We start from the raw sequence: 22,671 nt of genomic DNA, 5'->3' as shown, positions 1-22,671 counted from the left end.
TAGTACCATCCTAAGTTCTAAGCGAGGGTGGTTAGAAATCAGGTCCATTGCCGGCCTAGGCACAGGGAAGAGAGTACAACTACCTAAGCTTTATTGGGATAACGTAAAACTCTGCAATTTGGCGAGAAAACAGAGAGTAACACTGACGGAATTACAATTATTTTATGTAGTTATTTTTATTTAATTTCAACACCAACACATCCAAAACAAAATGGGTGGACAAGGAAACACCGCACTACATAACATTTTCGGAAACCCAGGGTGTAACGTCTAAGCACTAACCAGCTATATGTGCTGGGATGGGGCTAAGAGGTGTCCACATCTGCTTAAGAACTTTAACATCTTCAGCTGTAGAGGTATGTGAGTTTGTTTTCTCAATTTCTTGTGTATAAGTTGTAATTATTGTACTATCACTTTTATTGTTTTATATGTTCTATATAGCTACGGCTTGCGTAGCATAATGCAAAGATTTTATATTATCGTATGTGACTTAACAAAAGATTCATATTAGCAATATAAAGTTGCATTTTTAAGAAACGTTTAGTACCATATGATTCTTATCGGACACGGGTTGGTTCACTTCTGAACCTGTTTATTGCTTTGTAATGTTGTGCCGATATTATTTGTATAGCCTACCGTATATAACGTTATTATCTTAGTACACGGTGTCAGATTTATTTTCAGCTGATCGGAGCTGACCATGGTGGTCAGGGTTGACGGGGTATCAGTTGCAGAGCTAACCGTGAAAGTTGACCATGACGGCTGTGGTGCTGGCCAGAGCGGCTGTGTAGCTGACGTTGGAGCTGGCGAAGGAGCTGGTTGGACGGCGGCGGTGCAGCCGAGTGAACAGTGTGTTGCTGGTCGAGTAGCAGTTGATCGGGCGTTGCTGACCGATTGGTGGGCGCTGATTGCTTGATTGACCAAGGAATTGAATGGTGGTCGGTGACTACCTTTAATGCTGACTGATTGATTGACCAGTTTGACTGGTAACCAAGTATTCTGGTGACGGAGTGTTTTTTGTAACTCCATACATGTAATCTTTTAGCCGTGGGCTAATTTTGGGTTTTTTGTTATACCAAATGTTTTGGGACTAACGATATTTTGTATGATATCTGTCACATTGTTTTCATCATTTTACTATTGGAGTAAAGGACCTCATTTGTTACTATTTGAGTGAATTCATTTTACTATATGAGTAAAGTACATCATGTTTAACTATTTGAGTAAAGCGCATCATTCTTTTCGTCCTGTGAAATTACTGTGAATCATTAACCTTTGTCCATTCACTGTGTAGGGTCAGTTATTTGTATTCACATTTATGTTGCATTATTAAGTTATTGCGGATTGTGTTAATTTGTTCAATATTTGGATCTTATACACGCATAATTCTTTCTTCGTTCACATGAATCATCACTAAACATCGTATTTGTATCGCCATCAAAAGTGTTCTATTATAAATCCGAAAACCAACCCGGTTATCTTGTTATACGGGAGCGAGTTTGTTCAGAAATGGGTAGTGCGCTTGACCAAATTATGATAAAGATATGGCAATGTCTGGGTCAAATTTTAGTCCAATAAACGTACATTGCGTATATACATCCATGCCCCTTCAGAGCTATTAATACGAGAAGTTTGAATACCTATAAAAGGATGGGAAATTAAAAGCGGTTTCATATAAGGAATATCACTCCAACTGATATGCACTGGGTTTATCTAAAGAAAAGCTCCAACTTAACTTTGATCAAAAGAACCCCAAAAAAATTGTTTTGGAAGGGACTTAGTTATTTAGGTTCCCGTTGTATTCGAATACAGATTCATGCTAAGGCATTGCAACTTACATTTGGTTTCCTCAACTAGTCTCTACATGTTACGCGATCCTTGTCATGGATCAGTATATTTAAGTCATTTTATGTTTTGCGTGTGCGTGTATGAGTGTGTGTGTGTATGTATGCGTGTGTGTATGTATGATTTGGATTTTTAACGTAGCTTTAAAATAAAAAATCAGTCACACGTCATTCGAGGCGGACGCTCTTACCACTTCGGCTACAGGAGCTGTCCCTTTTAATTTATGGAAACTTTTGTGTGATGTATACGTATATTATCCCTTCGTTTGCTTAGTTATTAGTACAGTCATATCTTATATCAGCTCTCCACGGACAGTGTCTTCATCAATCATGTATGAAAAAAGGAAACATTTCGTGGAAAAAGTGATTTGTTTTCTTGCTCTGACGTTAGCGATGACACAACATATACGCTCATCCAGATATCTACTTATTTAAATGAATATGTAAAACGTCACATTAAAATCTGATCTGGTAACTATACAATATTTGTTTTCTCGTTCAAATGTTTGTTCCATTTGAAAGACACAATACAGATGACACGAGTTCTTTGAGTCGCAAAAGAAACTTTCAACCAGGCGTAATGAGCGCAAGCTAAGAGAAAACACGTACTCTATCTTGACATAGACACATTTAATAAAAAAGATTTGTACATATAGCAAAGACTAATATTTCTAGGAGACAAAAAACATTTGTTGTATTGTACATAAAATAATATGAAACTTTTGCCTCGTTGCATTTTATAGGTTACGCATTTGTATGGGAAAATATGAATTAGTTTTCCTGAAATACAGTGCAGGACGATAGGTGTGAAGTATTTATTCAGAAGAAAACAAGTCGAGTTCGTATTTTCACCATACGAATATAGTAAACTGTATACTATATGCTCATTTTGCTTTTCTGCCTAAGGCTGGAGAATAATGCGAACACTCGACAAAATTAAGTAATTGAATTTATTTTGGAATCCAAAGTAAATGCAAAACTTAAGCTCATTAATGTACAGTAACAGTATGTGCGTTCGAAGAGCATCACCCAGCGACCTTTGAACTTGGCGGCATATCGCGTGCTCAGTCGTTCGCTTCCAAAATAAATCTAGTTTTGTTATATCTATATAAGGGAGTAATGTAGCATTACTCCAAGCACTGGCCTAAGGAGAATTACTCTAAAGACTATATACTTATAAATATATATATTTTATTACGAGGATGTATATTAAGATCCCTATGGTTGACGAATGTAAGGACATTAATTATCACTAATAGTACTAGGACTATTCCAACCTTACCGCTAAACAAGCATATCAATAATTCGCTCCATATTGGGTTTCTGCTTGGTATCGAACCTAGGACCTCTGAATGCGAGATTAGACAACTATCGCCTGCCTGCACGTTCCAGCACGCATACTACCACGGCCACCTCCACATCACCAAAAAATGATGTTTCGGTTGCCGTTCATATACGGTACAAGAACGTGCAGACACTCTCGAAACTTTTTGATATATATATATATCGTATGTCCTAAGATACCTTGGCACTGGCAAAGTTAGGTTATATCTATATAAGGGAGTAATGTAGCATTACTCCAAGCACTGGCCTAAGGAGAATTACTCTAAAGACTATATACTTATAAATATATATATTTTATTACGAGGATGTATATTAAGATCCCTATGGTTGACGAATGTAAGGACATTAATTACCACTAATAGTACTAGGACTATTCCAACCTTACCGCTAAACAAGCATATCAATAATTCGCTCCATATTGGGTTTCTGCTTGGTATCGAACCTAGGACCTCTGAATGCGAGATTAGACAACTATCGTTCCAGCACGCATACTACCACGGCCACCTCCACATCACCAAAAAATGATGTTTCGGTTGCCGTTCATATACGGTACAAGAAAACAAGTCGAGTTCGTATTTTCACCATACGAATATAGTAAACTGTATACTATATGCTCATTTTGCTTTTCTGCCTAAGGCTGGAGAATAATGCGAACACTCGACAAAATTAAGTAATTGAATTTATTTTGGAATCCAAAGTAAATGCAAAACTTAAGCTCATTAATGTACAGTAACAGTATGTGCGTTCGAAGAGCATCACCCAGCGACCTTTGAACTTGGCGGCATATCGCGTGCTCAGTCGTTCGCTTCCAAAATAAATCTAGTTTTGGTCATATTAAAATTGACACTTAGAGTCTTATTGTGAATGTGCCTTGAAACAACTTTTCCAGCTGGTCTTGAAATAAGGGATTTCGCTTTTCTGCCCATCCAAAACAATTCTGCTTTTCTTGTTGTAATGAACTGGTTTTTATTGCTCGGTAAATTCTGTACCATGCACTGGTGAGTGGAAGAACTGTCTTGATACAGCTGCTCTATGACATATGGATTACATTAATTGAAATTCTCAAAAGGACTTAGGATTTAAATTATTGTTTGCGTGTGAATATCAAATTCATTTCACTTTTGACTGCAGTAAATTCTTCATTATGATGTGATGTCTGTTGGCAATGTGGTCTACATTCCAGTATAATTGCGCAGTGTGGATGAAGTTTTGGACCCATGTACGCCTGATTATCAGAAAGAACTACGAATGTGTGTGCGTCTGTTTCTGTGTGTGATTTGGATTTTTAACATAACTTTTTTAAAACTTTCAGTGATATCGCTAAGATGTCTGCAGTGTGGCAGTTTATAGTGATGTCTATCACTGGGGCATCATGCCACAGACGTGCAGCATCATGTCCCACCTAGTCAAATTATTCTGACACCAGTCTGACCAACCCTAACACTAACCTCTTAATGTTGAGCGCCAAGTGCATTAGGACGTAGATTAAAATGTTTAACATCATTCATCTTTGCTCGTTTCATTTATCATTTTATTGTATCGTATTTCTACAGCAAACATGCAGATCCTGTAAAGTTTTTTTTTGTTATTTTTGTTATCGATTCATTTGTGTAATCTCTTCTTGTGGCTTTGTGTCCTTGAATACAGAATCGGCAGATTCCATAAACTGGTTCCACAACAGTTTAGCACTGTTGTATGTTAGTGTTTGTGCCATTTGAATGATTTCCTTGACCAAAATGATCCCTTATCGCCCTTTGCTTTTGGCAAGACTTATTTGCCGTGTAATTTGCAACATTTGTTCATTCTGTGTGAAAAAGGCGCTCAATAAACGATTCTATATTTTCACCTGTTTTGTGCCATTCTAATGAAGATTTGCAACATTTTTCAAGATTACAATAACATTACTCCAATATATATCAAAATATACAGTTTCCATAATGCTACTTGCTCTTTTCTTATTATAATAAATCTTCATTTATATACTGAAATAAAACCGCTCGAAAAATTTTCATGACATTCATAAATACGGGTATAGCGTCTTTTCAAAAATTATTTATACATGTTATAATTCATATTTGTCTACATTCTGAATAACTTGACGGGTTTCATCTGCATATCGTTCCCTACCCACGAAAAAAAATAATACATTTCCATTATTACTGTATTCAATTTTGTCACAAAATAATACATTTGGACATCCTTTTAACAGAATTTCCACTGTAGAACAGTAATAAAGCCTAACTCTAAAGTCTTATTCAACAATTAGTCAAGTTCCTTTTGTGGACAAAAGCAATAAGTGAGACATGTCTTTACTGTAGAAATCTTCCTGGGCCCGTCATATGAATAACATCTTTCTATAACCGACAAATATGACTTGTCCGTTAATTATCATCAATAGGTCAAATGATAAGTGTTGCTAAAATTAGTTCACTGTTTTAATCACAAATATGCGTGTTATATTTTATATAATATTTCAGCAGGTTTTAAACTGAACGTCGGTCAACTTTTTGCAATGCCATTAACGTCTTAATCGAGCTATACGGACCTTGTGAAACAAACCTCCCAGGTGAAACTTGGCAGCGTTGTGATGCGGACAAATTGTCAGTGATTTCTTGAAGCAAATAAAAGCATTTTTTACTTGGGACTCTCTCATGAAGCAGTAACCAAGAAGATTTAGTTCCGTTTCTCTGTTGGGAATATACGGCTCTGTCCTGATTACCTGCAGCATTTTCTCCATGGAAGCCATTTTAAGTCTCTCGTTTCCTAACATGAGGAAATTCATGTACTGAAAGAAATGCAGACACATAAGGGAATCAACAACGGCCCAGTCATACCAGAAGTGTTTCTCTTCATCTCTCAGTGATGGGGGTGCGCCAATTGACCTGTACATCTCCATCCTCAAGGGTGGCGGGGTAATGGAGATCTCGGACGGAAGATAGATGACACTGAAAGACGTCTGGTTCTGCAGCAGATCATTCGTACTGTCTTTTTCTGTCTTAAATTTGTTTAAGTTGAGAGCCATATTGCACTTCAGTGTATACGATTTAGTTGTTTTACATGAGCAAATATATTTCATCTTATGATCACTGATATATTGCAGGCCAGTCTCTGTCAAAATATAATTCCCAAACATTGTTCCAAGTCCACACAGTTTTAATCTCACTGAGGTAGCATCACTGTTAATCCCAAGAGACAGGCACTCTCTAGCCAGAGCCATGCAATAATCTACCTCTTCCCGGGATAGAGAATGTATATTTTCCTTGCATACAGAAACAATATAAAACCCCACTCGTGACAATAGAGTCATTAAGAGATGACGTGCATCTATACGCAGCGTGGGTGGTGAGTCTCTCATAGCATGCAATATTTGTCTTATACAGAGTGTCAGGATCTTGACATCCTGAGGAATGTCGCGAAGCATGTCGATTCTGCATTTGGCAGCCTCTTCAATATATATCTGGTAGTCTACTAATGTCTCTAAAGTGACATTTCTGCTGACGAGTTTTGAGTTGCGGACAATGTCCAAATTGCTAGAATCCTGCTGTAGAAGTTGTCCCAGGTTGCAACATGTTAATCCAAACACCATTCGACAATCTTCGGATACAAGATCTTCCAGTATCTTACTTAATTTGATCTTGGCTGGTCCGTATATTTTTCTGTCATAGATGTTGTTTGTGATGATAAAATAGTCCGGACAATAACCATTACTGACCCACTCGCACAACTGTCTGATACACAGAGTAAGACAATATAGAAGGTTTTCAGTGCGCCACAATTCTGGCGGTGTTTTTTCTTTCATCCACAACATGCAAACTTTGCAACTGTAACTTGCAAAGGCATCATCAAGGACGGGTTTAATGTATGTTTCCTTGATCATTTTTAACAATATATATACTTTCATCTCTGTATCCTCAAAGGACCGTATAAGTTCTCTTTCAGTGAAAGAGAAAGATAGTCTCCATTCATAATCTTTCTCAAGACTCTGTGGGTGTCCAACAGCAGCAGCAAAACAACCATCTTTACACGCATTTTGCATATATTGTGACTTTGGCCACCCATGTGGTCGATGGCGTTGGAACCATTCACGTGCCTCATCAGGCCATCGTTTGCACCTAAGAACAGTTACATAATCACACGATAGCTCTTTAAATTTATTTTCAGTATGTATTGCTGGGCCTGACAAGTCGTCGGGACTTATCGAAAGAAATATTTTGTTGGATATCAAAGTTCTACCATACGAGTCTACATTGAAGTACGGATGATCAGGAGTATCGTTAGGTAGTGTATCCACCATCTGTAATTTAACGTACCCGGGGTGAGTGAATTCATCATACACCATGAGGCAATTTATCTTGTCAGGCTGACAGTCAGCTCGGTCTGTGACTACCTTTATTCTCTCGCTCTCACCCAGAATGTCTTGATCTGATTTTAGTCCTGGTCCCGTGGATCCCTCTCCTCTACTTCCAAACATGTATTTCTTTAGTAATCTACCTGGTTTAAAGCGCTTTCCTATGTTGCAGAAAAACTCCCATCCAGTGACACACCTGAGCCTCCTGTTTCGGTCTAACTGTGAGTAGCCTATGACATCAAGAGTGCTGGACACCCGCATAGATAGTGCGCGTGCGTATTCTGTGCCTTGTTGGTACATGTTACCTGAATTTTAATGAGAAGTATTCAAAGAAAATACTTATATAGTTATCTAATAACTGGGCATTTATCTAACTTTCAATCATCGTCATCATTAATATCATCATCAACCGCATTACTATGGTCATTGCAACTAATATTTATATCAGTAAGTAGTATTTGAAGACAATTATTTTTTGCCCAGTTTATTCGTTGTCTAAACGATCAGTAACATATTTCAACATAAAGTATGTAGAACCTGCATCTGATTATTATTATTATTATTATTATTATTATTATAAAATAACAAGGGACAACTCATGGACACTGGTTATTATTATTATTATTATTATTATTATTTTTAAATAACAAGGGACAACTCATGCACACTGATTATTATTATTATTATTATTATTATCATTATTATTATTTTTATATCAGTAGATCTAACACCAGTTTCTGTAGAAAAGGAAACTTCGGACCAATCAACTTCAAACGTAATAGTAGATCATGGGCATATCAGATAAGATAGAGCTCTATTGATTTGGGGACGAACGGGTTAAAGGTCAAGGTCACCAAATGAAAGAAGAAACTCAAATTCGTAAAATAGCTTTAGCTGCAGACCATGTGCATTGTACATTGACCAATGTCTGAGGTTACTGTTTGCACGTAATGTATGGAAAAAGCCCCTATAGATATTGATTGTCAATGGTCTAGAGGTCGGAGGTCACGGTAATGGTAAGTCTAATAGGAAAAAATGGTAGGTTTAGTTAAAGACAAGACAACTTGACTAAATCCTGGTCCATATGAATGACCATAATCAACTATGTCCCTTTAGTGCCTATATAGGCGACGGATGCAAACATGACAAGCGTTTAGGTACACTCAATTACAACTGTAAACATTTCTAAAGAAGGATGACATCTGACATCTGTAATATAAATTAATTATTTCACATATGTATTATGAAATTCTTTCCGTACGTCTTTACAATCAAGTATTTGATTTTCTTCTATATAGCCAACTTTTTAATTTAATATGTGTACAATACTAATGTCATGTATGTGATGTGATTTGGATTTTTAACGTAGCTTTAACAATTTTTCAGTCATATTGCTACGATGTCTGCAATGTGGCAGTTTATAGTGATGTCTAGCACTGGGGCATCATGCCGCAGACATGTAGTTTGATGTCCCACCCAGTCACATTATTCTGACACCGGGCCGACCAGTCCTAACACTAACCTCTTAATGCTGAACGCCAAGCGAGGCAGCTGTTAGTACCATTTTTGTAAGTCTTTGGTATGACTCGGCAGGGGATCGAACCCACGACCTCCCGCATCCGAGGCGGACGCTCTAACCACCAGGCCATCGGAGCGGTACAATACTAAAGTACATATTGAGAAATAACAGCGAAAATTTACCCGAATATTACTGCTCAAAATCCAAATTTGTGTCCTTGGATATGTTTGTTTCTGGTTATTCCATTGAATCTAAAATTAGAAATATATATGTATATTAGGCCAGTGGATATACAGTGCATAGGTATATATATATATTTCATGAACTTGATAAAGCTAGGCTTTTATCTGAAGACAGATTACGATAAAAGTCTGGAAGTCATTTGCTCTCTGAACGATATTTCGATTAAGGGGATCTCAAGAGTGTGACAGAAATATACATGCCTGTTAATATTGTCTCTCAGATTGAGAACGTGGGAAGCAAGACATGTCCGTTACTTTAACTTCTTCGACTGGTGTAGCAACAGTTTCCTATGGTTCTGGTTGCAATCTTTCATTTGCATATCAAATTCGAGTCATGATTTATTTGCTAAGCTGCCCAGACAATTCATCTTACGGCATGCTGGCGGACCACTCCGGTGGCCTTTGTGGTTAGAGCGTCCGTTACGGATGTCTCAGGTTTTGGTTCGAACCCCGGCCCATTTATGCCAAAGACATATTTAAAAAATGGTTACTAGCAGCTGCCTCGCTTGGCGATCTGCATTACGAGGGCTAGTATTAGGACAGGTCGACCTGGTGTCAGGATGATATACCTGGGTGGGGCATGATGCTACGTGTCTGCCGCATAATGCCCCCAGTGCTAGATATCACTTTAAATTGCCACTCTGCAGACATAGTAGTGATATGACTAGAACCGTGATAAAGCCACGTTAAGATTCCAAATCACACACACACACACACACACACACATGCTGGAGTGATCCCTGATAGTTGGGGTCAAAGTCACATCCATAGACAATTTACCTTGATGGTTTTTGTAATATATACCTTGCATTCGTCGCTCCAGTGGCTTAGTGGTTAGAGAATCAGCTTCTGAAGTGTGCGTTTGTGGGTTCAAACCCCGGCCGAGTCATACCATAGACATATAAAAATGTTACTAGGACCTGCCTCAATAGGCGCCCAACATTAAGACGTTATTGGTAGGACTGGTCGACCTGATGTCAGGATGATGCTATTGGGTGGATCAAAATGATACATGTCTGCAACATGATGCCCCAGTGCTAGGCATCAGCACAAACTGTCACATCGCAGACATCGTAGCAATATGATTGAAAAATTCTTAAAGCTACGTTTAAAATCCAAACACCCACATCTCTCTCTCTCTCTCTCTCTCTCTCTCTCTCTCTCTCTCTATATATATATATATATATATATATATATATATATATATATATATATATATATATATATATTAGGACAGAAGTTTTCAGTACAAGTAACAGGATTGAAAATTCCCCTAAATTGTGTCAAGAGTAAGTTTTGATTAAACTGTATTAGAAGTAAATTGATAAATCATACTGAAAGTAATCTTCTACTAAAATATAATGAGATTTAATCCATTTATTCGTATCCTACTATTCAACAATGATTGCGTTATTATGATCAAGTACGAACTGTCTTATACAAAATATTACTTGTATCGCAGACTCAGCACAAAAGAGTATATTCAGCAGGTTACAAAAATAGCGAACTAGACAGATTCCAAAAATTCTTATGGAGGGCAAATGTGTTGATCTTGCAGAAGTACTTACGTAATAATGTACATAGACCTAGACAATAATCTGTAAGAGACTACGAAGCCTCGCTTTGAGATTCTGGCCAAACGCAAGAGCTAAAGAACGCGCCATATTTGGCGTTGTCTTAAGAAAGCGGGTATATTAAGCCCAGCCGCGGGTCGACATCAGTTTTGCGGGCCAGAAACTCAAAAAGGCTTTGTCTTTTGCAGGTAAGATAACCGTCTATGTACAGTTTTTCATAGTATAAGACTTTTTAGTGTTATAAGAATTTTTAGTGTTAAGATGCTAACCTAACATCAGTATGTTTAAACATTAGATTATTTTAATATTTCTTTGCTACTCTTTAATATAATGTAACGGAAAGTTTAATTGTTTGAATAACTTATATTTACTTATAACTATATTATTGATTATAGTAAAAGCAACGATCGTTACCAACGTCATACTCAGTAATAGTTAATTTAGAAATAAAATACTCTTTAAATAATAGAGCTTAATATGCTGACTTTTTAGAATAAATTCAGTAAAATATATTTCAATTACGGTATTAGTCTGAAATATTGAATTTTAGATTCTTTTGCTATCGTGAATTTATTCGATATTTAATTATCTGTATTACATTCTAAACGGCAGATATTATACAAGCATGATGTTGGTAAGTGAAAGAATATCGTAGTTTTATATGTATTTCTTATATCCGTAAATTGAGCTTGTGTAGTTTGATATTGAAATGTAATTTTATATGTTGAGTATTTCAATAAAGTTTTGCTGGCCAGAAACTCATACAGGCTTTGTCTTTGCAGCTCGATCCCGAGTACCTTCAATTCCCCAAGAATGTAGTCACGTCTTCATCATCGAGTGACACTACATCAAATGACTCGAACTTCCTTCCTTTCTTCTCTCTCTCTCTCTCTCTCGGAATTGAGAACGGATTGACTTAGAGTTTACGAAGCAAATCTTCACATAAAACCCGAAAGAACAAATTCTTACGTAATATCTCTCTATATATATATCATACATCTGTGAGTAATATATATAGTACTATTATGGATGTGCATTAGATGATAATATTTTAGATTTCACATCTGTAATTGACAATATATCCACATCAAATACGTTACTGATGTTTATATTCTCAGCAGTAATATTTGTATTTGGTAATTATTCTTTCTCACGTACGAAAGTGTGTAGAATCTTGTCGCCTCAATGCTAGTCATACCTTTATGCTCAATAAATATATTTTTATATATTCAAAAGTTTGAAAGCCTAATTGGACTGTTATATGATTTTCATCATTTAATGTAATGAGCAAATAAAGTATTTCCAATTGTATCGTGTACTTTTCATACCTTAATAATCATATGTGTGCCAGTTCTGCATAAAAATTTCCAACGGCGATAATATATAAGGGAAATCAAAATTCATTCACAAAAATGGTAACGCAGATGTTCTATATCTGTGACCATGACAATAATATCACAGCGGCGAGCATTCATGCTATATAATGGCTTGTCTAAGCTTCGTAATGATAGATCCAAAAGTAAGTGTGTGTGTGTGTGTGTGTGTGTGTGTTTTGGAACGTTTAACGTAGCTTTAACAATTTTCCAGTCATATAGCTAAAATGTCTGCAGAGTGGCAGTTTATAGTGATGTCTAGCACTGGGGCTTCATGCCGCATATATGTAGCACCATGTCCCACCAGTCACATTATCCTAACACCAGGGCGACCAGTTCTAACATCAGCCATTTAATGCTGAGCGCCTGACTAGGCAGCTGTTAGTACCATTTTTGTAAGTCTTTGGGTATGTCTCGTCTGTGGTTCAAACCCGCGATCTCACGCATCCGAGGCGGACGCTCTAACCACTAGACTACTGGAGCAGTTCATCCCAAAGCGTAAAAATAATACAAGGTGTGTCCCAACGGTGCTGCGATATCATCCATAAATTGTCGCGATTGATGTAAATAATTATACATATACAAATACAAAGTGGGGAGGAGATACAGTCCTGAGTTTTAAAAAAGGAAGATATGATCAAAGGAGTTCGATTACATAACCGTTTGGTAAACCATAGAATGGTCAGGCACTAGGTAGCAGGTGTGATCTCATCAGCGGAATTCGCCACTTAGTTTAGCGTATACCATCGGCCTGTGGAGGCATTGCGTTGGAAGAGGACAAGCATATCATTTTAGGATTGCGTGAAAGCTCCTTTGACCTCCCTCTCCCCAACGCAATGTAGTCTGTGAGACACATAACCTAAGTGACCAAACCCCTCGAAATATGTGTTCTTATCAGGGCGGTATACCCAAAACAGATCAAGGACAAACCTGAATGTTTGCTTGCTCAGCCGGTTGTCACCCCATCCGATACCAGCCCAAAAATACATTTTATTAGAGAAAGTATGGAATGTCGTATATGGTCCCTATAAACATAATATCCGATTTAAGTATAATTCCTAATGCAAAGTAATGGATTAAACAGCTCTATTTACAAATTCTTTTATTGGGCAGCCAAGCTGAACAAAATTTACAGAGTATGGTTCATTATACTCAGCAACAGATCTCAGAGGCGTAGCTATGATATTTTGCGCCCGGGGACGAACTATAAAACTGGCGCCCCAGCCCCCTCCCCGTTTAATCACATTTTTGAATATTACCCTTGTTTACTTATTATAATGTAACGTTGTAAGCCTCCTTGGCGCCCGGGGACATATGTACCCCCCTGCCCCCCCCCCCGCTACGCTTCTGACAGGTCTACAGATAAAAACTACCCAATACTAATTCAAGTCAGAAAATGTGTGTAGCATCTCTCCAATACAGACGCTTCTGTGTATATATGTGTCTAGTTGATATTTTGTATCAGAATAATGAGACACAGTATTGACGAATTGCACGTAGTTTTTACGTTTTAGTACCTTCCAATAAAATAAAAAAAAGTTGGACACGAAGATAGAGATAAGATCGGTGGAAGACTGTGAGGCACCTTTAAGGTGGAGTGGGGTAATTTGGGGATAGGATGTTTCGTCTTGCGTACTCCAGAAATATGTAGAATGTTTTCGTCTCCTTTTAGTGTAAGTTTCCACGTAATAGTGCAGTAGAGACTTTTGACAAGATTCGACTGTTTTCCATTTTTTTAAGTCTCGTACATAGCCATATTGGATAGAATCCACATCTAAAGCACAATCTTTACAGCACACTCATCCCATGGGCTTATGGACAATAATGATTTGGTTTGTCAGATCTAGCTCTATGGTCTAAGTAGTAAGTGAGAACAACAGGCATTTGTGTTTATGCAAATTAATTAAATGATTATTTACAGGAATTATAATTAGTTTTAGATTTTGAAAATGCTAATGATATTAGAGACAAGATAGTAGATTAAATTTCTCTAATTAGCAAGAGTATCTGCTATATAGATTTTAAAGAAATAGATATTTTATACTTGAACCCTAACAAGCTTTGCCAACCCTTACACTTAAACTACAGTTATTTAACATAAATATTTTGAGGATGAGGTTGAAAGTGAATGTGAGTCTGATCAGATATGTTATAATCATTTCCATGGTTTCCAATCAACTTCAAACAACTCATTAGTGAGATATAAAATGTTTAGTTTAATGTAGGAATCACAGATCTGTGTACCTGAAACAACCAAGTCAGTTATAGAAATATGATATCAGGATGTCTCCTGTGAAGTCCGTCAGACAGAAATGGCTAAAGATAATGGCACTAAATATCAACTGGCAAGAGCAAAATTCATAACATCTCAAAAAGCAATTGGACCCTCTTACACCTACCACGACCTACTAGACAATAACTATCCCAATTTAAATTTAACATCCTAACCTACCTAGAAACAACAAGGCTCAAAGATAAAATATACCCCTCATCCATTCCTGTCAGGCATCTAGTATTTCAAACCATAGTCTTTTAAGCTACTAAAACCTAGTACCCCCCGTTAAACTAGGTATCAATCCAGAAGATGGGCGCCTTTGAAATATCAATCGAGACCTGAATACTCAGCAAATTTGACCCGTCTTCTCAAATCAAAATAAGTAAACCCCCACCTAAAAAATAAATATTTTACCACCACTCCACCCAACTCCCTCAACTAGACCTCAGTCCTGAAGACGGGCGCCTTTGATATGTCAACGGGGACCTGAATACTCAGCAACGTTGACCCGTCTTCGCAAATAAACAATAACTAAACACCCCCCACAAAAAATAAATATTTTACCAATACTAAACCCAACCCCTCTAAAACTAGGTATCAATCCAGTATACGGGCACCTTTGATATGTCAATCGGGACCTGAATATTCAGCAAAGGTGACCTGTCTATTCAAACAATTGATAACTATACCCCATCCCAAAAGAACCACACGGAAGGACCTGCAAGGGGAGCAGAATGCAAATCTTCTGGTGAGGGGCGAGGGATACATGTCACCAGGTCATGGCTATCGCCTGTGGGCGAACGCGGATCCCACCACCAGAGGGGAAACACGCTACACCTCTCAACTCCCTAAATGTGTTTTCTTATTTATTTTCTTTTCTTTTTAAACAATTCTTTCTCATCAGCAGCAGAGAGGGCGAACAGACCAAATGATTCCGACAAACAAATAAAACAAACAAAAAAAAAAAAAAAAATCTGTAGAAAGGTCCAGATTTTCACAAATAAACGTTTCCTGGGAGGTTTTTATTTTTTGTTGAAACCAAACCCCATCAATAAAACCTAGTTCGAAAAGATAGCTGAAAAATAAAGTACTCTACGTGTTTATTTATTTTTTTTTTGTTTAATTACTGGACGACCAACATTGGTAGGCGCCCTCTCTGCTGCTATTAATTAAAAGATTGTTATATTAAAAATAATGGTACATCCAGAATCTCATACTGCAAGAACAGCACGAGAACGATTAGAAGCAATTAAAAAATTTCTTCCCGTGCGAGATTCATTTAGAAAAAATCTACAAGCGCAACAAGAAGCACAAGTTGAGTACGAAGAAGACACTAAAAAACTGTTTAAGCCCGTCACTGCAGCTACTGAACAAGTTACAACAGTCATCAAAGAGGATCTTCTTCCGGTATCAAAACAAACAGCAGAACAAGCTGAAAAATAGCAAGAAGAACTAAACAGACAAAGAAGATTTTACGAGATCTTCCACCTGGCATAGCCAGGGAAATAGCTGCGGCTCAACCTCCACCTGTTGGTGAGGAAATACTTGAAAGTATTGGAAAACTTCGTGCTGAAGTCGCCGACGTGCAAAAAGAGCGTGCACGTAAACCCGAACCAGCAGAAGTAAACGTGGAATTGATTGCAAGATTTAAGGAAGGTTTTATCGAAGATATTAGAAATACTAAAAGAGAAAAACTACCTGAAAAAATATTAATTAGTATATTTAATAAATCTATAATTTTAAAACCTAGTTATGAAAAAGTAAGTAATGATGATCTTATTAAATGGATATATCGTGTATATAGAAATAAAAAACAAGCTAGATATGATGATTTGGAATATAGAAATCTTCATCAAGAAATAAAAAGACTTTATGACGAGCAAATAAAACAACTAGAACAAGAAGAACTCTTCCAGTATCAGCTTCCTCCACCTCTGCAACATACAGAACAACAGCAATCTTCTTCACCGCAAAAACCATCTGGAGAGAAAAGGAAGCAGATGGCAAAAGAAATGAAGCGAAAAACAGAAGAAAAATGGAAACAAGAAGAAGAAATATTAAAAAATATAGAAACTAAACAACGGGAGAAATTACGTTCCCTGGGTAAAGAAAGAGATCCTGGTGATGATACTCCGAGCGCTGTAGGAAGTGGTTTTCTGACTACGTCGGGAGAAAACAATTTTATTTGTCCTGATTATATCATTAATGATGTGTCACGGTTAGAGGTTCTTATAGGAGGAAAACGTGCCGGAAATAATTCACCAGAAATAATTAATGAAGCATCTGATATTTGTCGGCGATTATTTCAGGGTGGTATCATGGATATCGGCGTTTACCGAGAACTTATCGATGAACTTGCTGATGACTAGTTGTTAGATAAATGGTAAATAAAAATAAGATGATCATACATAATAATCATCGTAAACCCATGCAGGTCAGAGCGGTAAACTTACGATTACCAATCTACAGAGCTACTTACGGAGATGGACTTGGTGATGTTATTCAGGGATTATTTACAAGCTTAGCCCCAAAAGTAGCACCTATTGCAAAACAATTATCGATGAAAGCTATTGATATTGTTCGTGATAAAGCGCCTGGTGCAATTGTCAATGTTGCTGGTAAGGCGTTCTCGGCAATCAAAGAAAGACTAGCACGATTATTGCGACGAAAACAACAACCGGTGAAACTGGCAAGTACTGAGGTGATGGCAGCAGACGTAAGTAAAATAATAAATCAGGCCGCAAATCAAAAACTAGCGGCGATATCTGAAGAAGCAGAAAGAAATTTGATAGCAGATCAAAGACTCAGTGAACCAGGGAATAATATTTCAAGCATGATATCAGGGAGTGGAATTTCTAAACCCGGTTTTCGTGTTAGACGAAAATAATTATAATAAAATGTTTAAGCGTGAATCAGACACAGCATCTGACATGGAAGCACCTGTCCTTAAAGATGAATCAGTACGTGATTATCAGTTTTATTCTTATGAAGCACGAATACCAAATCAACGTGGAAGAATTGAACTACAAGTTCATGATACAAGTAGATACTTTTTACCCGCTGGGGCTTTTCTTGAGGTAGAAGGTACAATTATAAAAACGGATGACACTAATTATGCAGATGCAGTAAAAATTGGTTTTGTCAACAACGGGATCATGGCACTGTTTGATAGCGCCACTTATATGATCGATGGAAAAAATATCGAATCGATCCAGAAAGATGTCGACGGTGCTACAACAATAATAGGATTAGCAAGATATTCTGATGATTATACAAGATCAGTAGGCCCTGCAATGATGTTTGTGAAAGATAACTCCAATAACCCTGAAAGCGATCCGTATAATATAAGACGACCAAGAAATTTTGCCGATAACGCTGATGCTGATGTGTGGCCAGTGGTTCATGGTTCTGGCGAAAATTTCAACTTGGGATTTGCAGCACGTAGAAATATGTTGTCTACTGGCAATAGAAGATTCTCATGTGCAATTCCACTATCGCATATTTTTGGATTTTGTAGAAATTTTAGGAAGGTTATTTTTGGAGCTAGACACACGGTTGTTCTTTTGCGAAAAGGTGATGATAACGATGCTCTGTGGAGACCTGCTGGTGATGCTGGTAAAGTAATATTGTCTAAACTTTCACTATGGATGCCGGTAATGACTCCAACGATCGCAGTAGAACAAAAATTAATTTCTTTCATGGACACTGGTGGTAAATCCTTATTGTCATGGTCAACAACAAGCACAGACAGTATGCAAACTAACGTTAACGGTCAGTTTACATGGCATATAGCATCACAACAGGGTGTTTCTGCACCGCGACATATTTTTATTGCGTTTCAGGAAACTGATCGATTAAACTCACAAACTCGCTCTCATATGATATTTGATAAATTAGGTGTCACAGATATTTCTTTACGGATAAACGGACAACAAGAACCAACAGAGAATATACATCTAAATTATGAACAAAATCACATAGCGCGTGCATATCATCGTTTAATGTCATTCATGGGACGTGATCAAAATATAGATACTGGGTTGCAAATATCACAAGTAGATTTCAGAACTTTATATCCGATTTATTATTTTTCATTGGAGCATCTTGATCTATCAAAACAATCTGTCGTTGATATACATCTTAAAGCAACACTGAATACAGGTGGTGTTGATTATAGAGCAATCGCGGTCATACTTAGCGATAAGGCCATGTTACTTGAAGGCGGTAGTGGTCGAATGAGGGTCGTTGATGCACCGGTGGAAAATCTTTAATCATGCTATTTAGAAAAATATATTTTATATAAAAATGTCGTATGGTCATGTTAATGTTACTCTGACTCCTGGTCAGGTAAAAAAGCTTCAATCAAAAACCGCCAACAAATGCGGAACTAAAATATCACTAAAACGAGATCAGATTGGTGGTGGTCCAAACAAATTATCGCTGACAAATAATCAGATTAAACATTTCAATAAATCCCTGGAATCAAAAACTGGAGTTCAATTTCATCTTTCCCCGAGCGCCATCAAAGACATGTTTAAAACCGGTGGTATATTTCCACTTCTTGCGACTATTCCAGCGTTAATAGCTGCTGCTGCTCCAGCCGTAGCAAAAGCAGCCGCGTTAGGTGCTGTTGGAACAGCTGCTGGAATGGCTCTAAAGAAAGCAACTAGAAGTGGATACAAAAAAAAAGGACGGGGTCTAAGATTACCCGGATCTCCTTTGGGAAGAGGTCTGAGGCTTCCACGTTAGATACTCCAGCATCAAATTTTGATTTACTTGATGCTGCTAAAAAATTAAAAATAAAAGCCTTTAGAGGTGTTTTTATGCGAGATCAATTATCGAAACAACCGAATAAACTCGAAACAGGTATTATTAATCTCGAAGAACGTTCTGGACCCGGTACTCATTGGGTATCATACGCGGTTGATCCACGTGGAATCGTTTATTTTGATTCGTACGGGTTAGCTCCACCCGTTGAATTTATCAAGTATGTTGCACCACTCCACGCGCAAGTTTGGTATTCAACGCTACCCACACAAACAATGACAGATCCGCCAATATGCGGCCGTGAAGTAATTAATGTACTCGACGCTATATCAAAATCATCCAAACCACCACATAAAGTCGTGCATGATTATACAAGTAACAGATTCGTTTCGCGTAAAGCGTTTTAAACAACATGTCTTATTATAATGGTTGATATTTACGGAAGAAGATCTTCACGCGTTAAGAACAAAACCGGTGATGTTGATCTGTCGAAGTATGCGACTAAGGATGACCTCGCTGATATTATGAACCTGGCTGGAGTTGACCCAGATGAGGTTGTTATTTTTCAAGATCGATATGGTAAACTAAAAACGAGCAATATTAAATGGAATGATATAGTTCGACGAGTACTCGGTGCAGTTACAGATAATATTCCTGTGTTTACTGACGGCGGCAGAATCAGAGATTCGGGTGTATCATTTACAACCATCAGAAATGAAATTGGAAGAAGCGTTGCTAATCGCGTGAAAAACACCGGCGACGCAATGACGGGTGAACTCAGCATGAACGGAAACAAAATAGTAGTTTTAAGAGATCCAACATCCGACGAAGACGCAGCAACGAAAAAGTATGTTGACATTAGCTATGGTACCGCAGATAATAAATTATCCACGTTACGGGCTGAGTATGATGTTCACGTGGGCGCTTTTGCAAGATTTCGCAGAAACCATCAAAGAACCACAGAAGAATTCTTCAGAACTCCGTTTGTCGTTGACATAAAACTCGTTGATATCAAAACCAACATTGACACGATCAAGCAAACACAGCAAGATATCAAGACCAACATTGACACGATCAAACAAACACAGCAAAACATCGTAGCGGGAATTCCTGAGATCGTTAACAAAACCAACTTGATTAAAATTTCAGCTGGAATAACTCCCGGACATATCACAAACATCGTGTACACGGTATCATCGGGATTTGCAACATGGTCGCAGCAAAATAATACAATCAAATATACCGCAACAGTCACTGGCGTGTACAGTGTCCGTGTTCAGTGCTGCGCGATTTGAGATCTTTACAACGTTTCCATGGCGTCATTCCACCGACAGGTTTTCCGGGGTTGTATCTGTTATAATAAATAACGGAACTGAAGAAATATTTATTCTGGAAGCAGCTGATAAGAAATTAACCGCAACATCTTACTGGTGGTGTTTGGAATTTGTAGCTGAAACACCTCAATTGGTTACTGCATAAATATATATGGACGGTGCACAATACAGATACAATCAAGCGCGTGAATGGCAGGCGGCGCTAAAAGATCAAGTCGAACAATATACAGTAAAAGTAAAAAAATATCGACGACGATTAGTTATCGTCGACGTGATTGTTTATTCAGTATCCGCTGTTGTTGCTGGAACGGGTGTTATATTATCAGCGGTGACAATGATGGCACCAGTAGCTGTAACTATTTGTATTTCTGCGGCAACAACGATTGCAGGTGTGCTCAATATCATCGCAAAAAAAATATGTACTTGCACGAACGAAAAATTATCCGATTGCATGATAAAATTACACACAGCGATGGTAGCATACTCGAAATTATCCTCGTTGTTATCAGCGAGTCTCGGTGATAGAATTATATCCGATTTCGAGTTTTCAATGATGACTAAAATATACGACGAAGGTATCGGTATTAAAGATACAAATATTAATAATGACAGAATTACTCTAGCAGATCGTGACTAACACAACTCCGCCAAAGATAACGATGATCTCGGTAAGTTCATCTAATCCTGAATTTAGTATTAATTTTCCTACTGCAATTCCAGTAAAAGAAATAGCGTTAGCTCAATTACGGGTATATTACAGTTGGCCAAATATCAGATCAAAATCATTTCATGGTACATCAGCAAATAATTCGCTCGTATTTGCTAACAAGAACAAGACAGATGGTACTCCTGACTGGATAGATATTGGAATACCCACTGGTAGTTATGAGATTGAAGATATCAGTGAGGAATTTCAGCGTAGAATAAAATCAATAACCGGAAAAGAAGCAAAAATATCAATTAACGTTCATGAATCGACGCTATCTTCGACGGTTGAGATACATTCTCCCGATTACGTCGTTGATATTTATCAATCCACGATAAGATCCGTACTAGGTTGGCCTGAAATTTCCCCGGTGTATGAAGGACCACCAGAACCAACTCGGGATGATTTTACATCATCGAAAAGTTTTCATCATAATATTAAAATGAATTATGCAAGTTTCTGGTGGAACATAGAAAAACGTGTATGGGATAAACGGGATCAATTTCGTGTCGATAAAACCGGTGAGTACTACTGGATCTTACACAACGTTGTTGGCGGTAATTCGTTTTACGATATAAATATCAATAATGTCATTCATATCGTAAATTCAGATCATGAGGAACAACTAGACAATTTACGTAACAGTTTTCGAGAATATTTGTCTGATTTGACATCTACGCGTGAAGAAATTATTAAACGAGTAGAAATTTTAAATAATATAGCTGATACTATTGAATATTTTCATAATAGAATCATAAACCTGGTTTTTGAATCATCGGGCGATCATAGAAGATTTTTCGCAACCAAATACAAAATACCCGAAGCTGACATTGTAACGTTTAAGTTTCCTGATTATAATCCAGATAAATTAAAAAATCTGTCAATGATGTCATTGATGAGTTTTATCCTAAAATACTCGACGCATGGAGAAAACTAGCACCATTAGCATCTGTTCTCAGACATAATAATGATCCACATGGCGGCGGCAGACACGTTTCTCCGGGAATCGTTAATATAACCAGCACGATCGTGGTCAATCTGGTTTGTGACGTAGTCAATGGCAGCTATCAAATAGATCTCGGAAGATCAAATCAGGCTCAACAAGGATATATTTTATATACATTTACACCACAAGTTTCCCCCGGAAATTTAATCGTGCAAGAACCAACTAATCCTGTTTATCTGCGGTGTCACAATAATATGTTAACACGAATAAATTTTAAGCTCACAGACCACCTCAATCGCTTAATTGACGTACGTGGAGAAGAGCTCGTGATAAATCTGTATGTGAAATCGTAGATCTTTGATCTCGAATTAATCAAGTAAATATTATATAATGTACCAG

General features: G+C 37.5%; 1 protein-coding gene across 2 annotated transcripts in view; it reads right to left on the bottom strand.

Moving 5' to 3' along the window:
* Nucleotides 1-2,254: 2,254 nt before the first annotated feature.
* The window catches only part of LOC149770115 (uncharacterized), a 34,131-nt gene continuing 13,714 nt past the window's right edge, over nucleotides 2,255-22,671 (bottom strand). The window contains exons 2-3 of one of the 2 annotated variants that reach the window (XM_089949371.1): nucleotides 9,238-9,306; nucleotides 2,255-7,841 (exon numbers count right to left, since the gene is read on the bottom strand). In XM_089949371.1, the coding sequence (XP_089805497.1) occupies nucleotides 5,707-7,836 (2,130 nt within the window). In that variant the 5' untranslated portion in view covers nucleotides 7,837-7,841; nucleotides 9,238-9,306 and the 3' untranslated portion in view covers nucleotides 2,255-5,706. The remainder of the gene's footprint in view (nucleotides 7,842-9,237; nucleotides 9,307-22,671) is intronic. The other variant, XM_089949372.1, reaches the window with a different exon arrangement.

The sequence above is a fragment of the Sinohyriopsis cumingii genome, unplaced genomic scaffold (assembly GCF_028554795.1).
Source record: "Sinohyriopsis cumingii isolate HCF-2022 unplaced genomic scaffold, ASM2855479v2 utg002698l, whole genome shotgun sequence".
Classification (NCBI taxonomy): Eukaryota; Metazoa; Mollusca; class Bivalvia; order Unionida; family Unionidae; genus Sinohyriopsis; species Sinohyriopsis cumingii.
The sequence above is the reverse complement of the archived record's forward strand: the minus strand, read 5'-3'. Positions and strand labels throughout refer to the sequence as shown.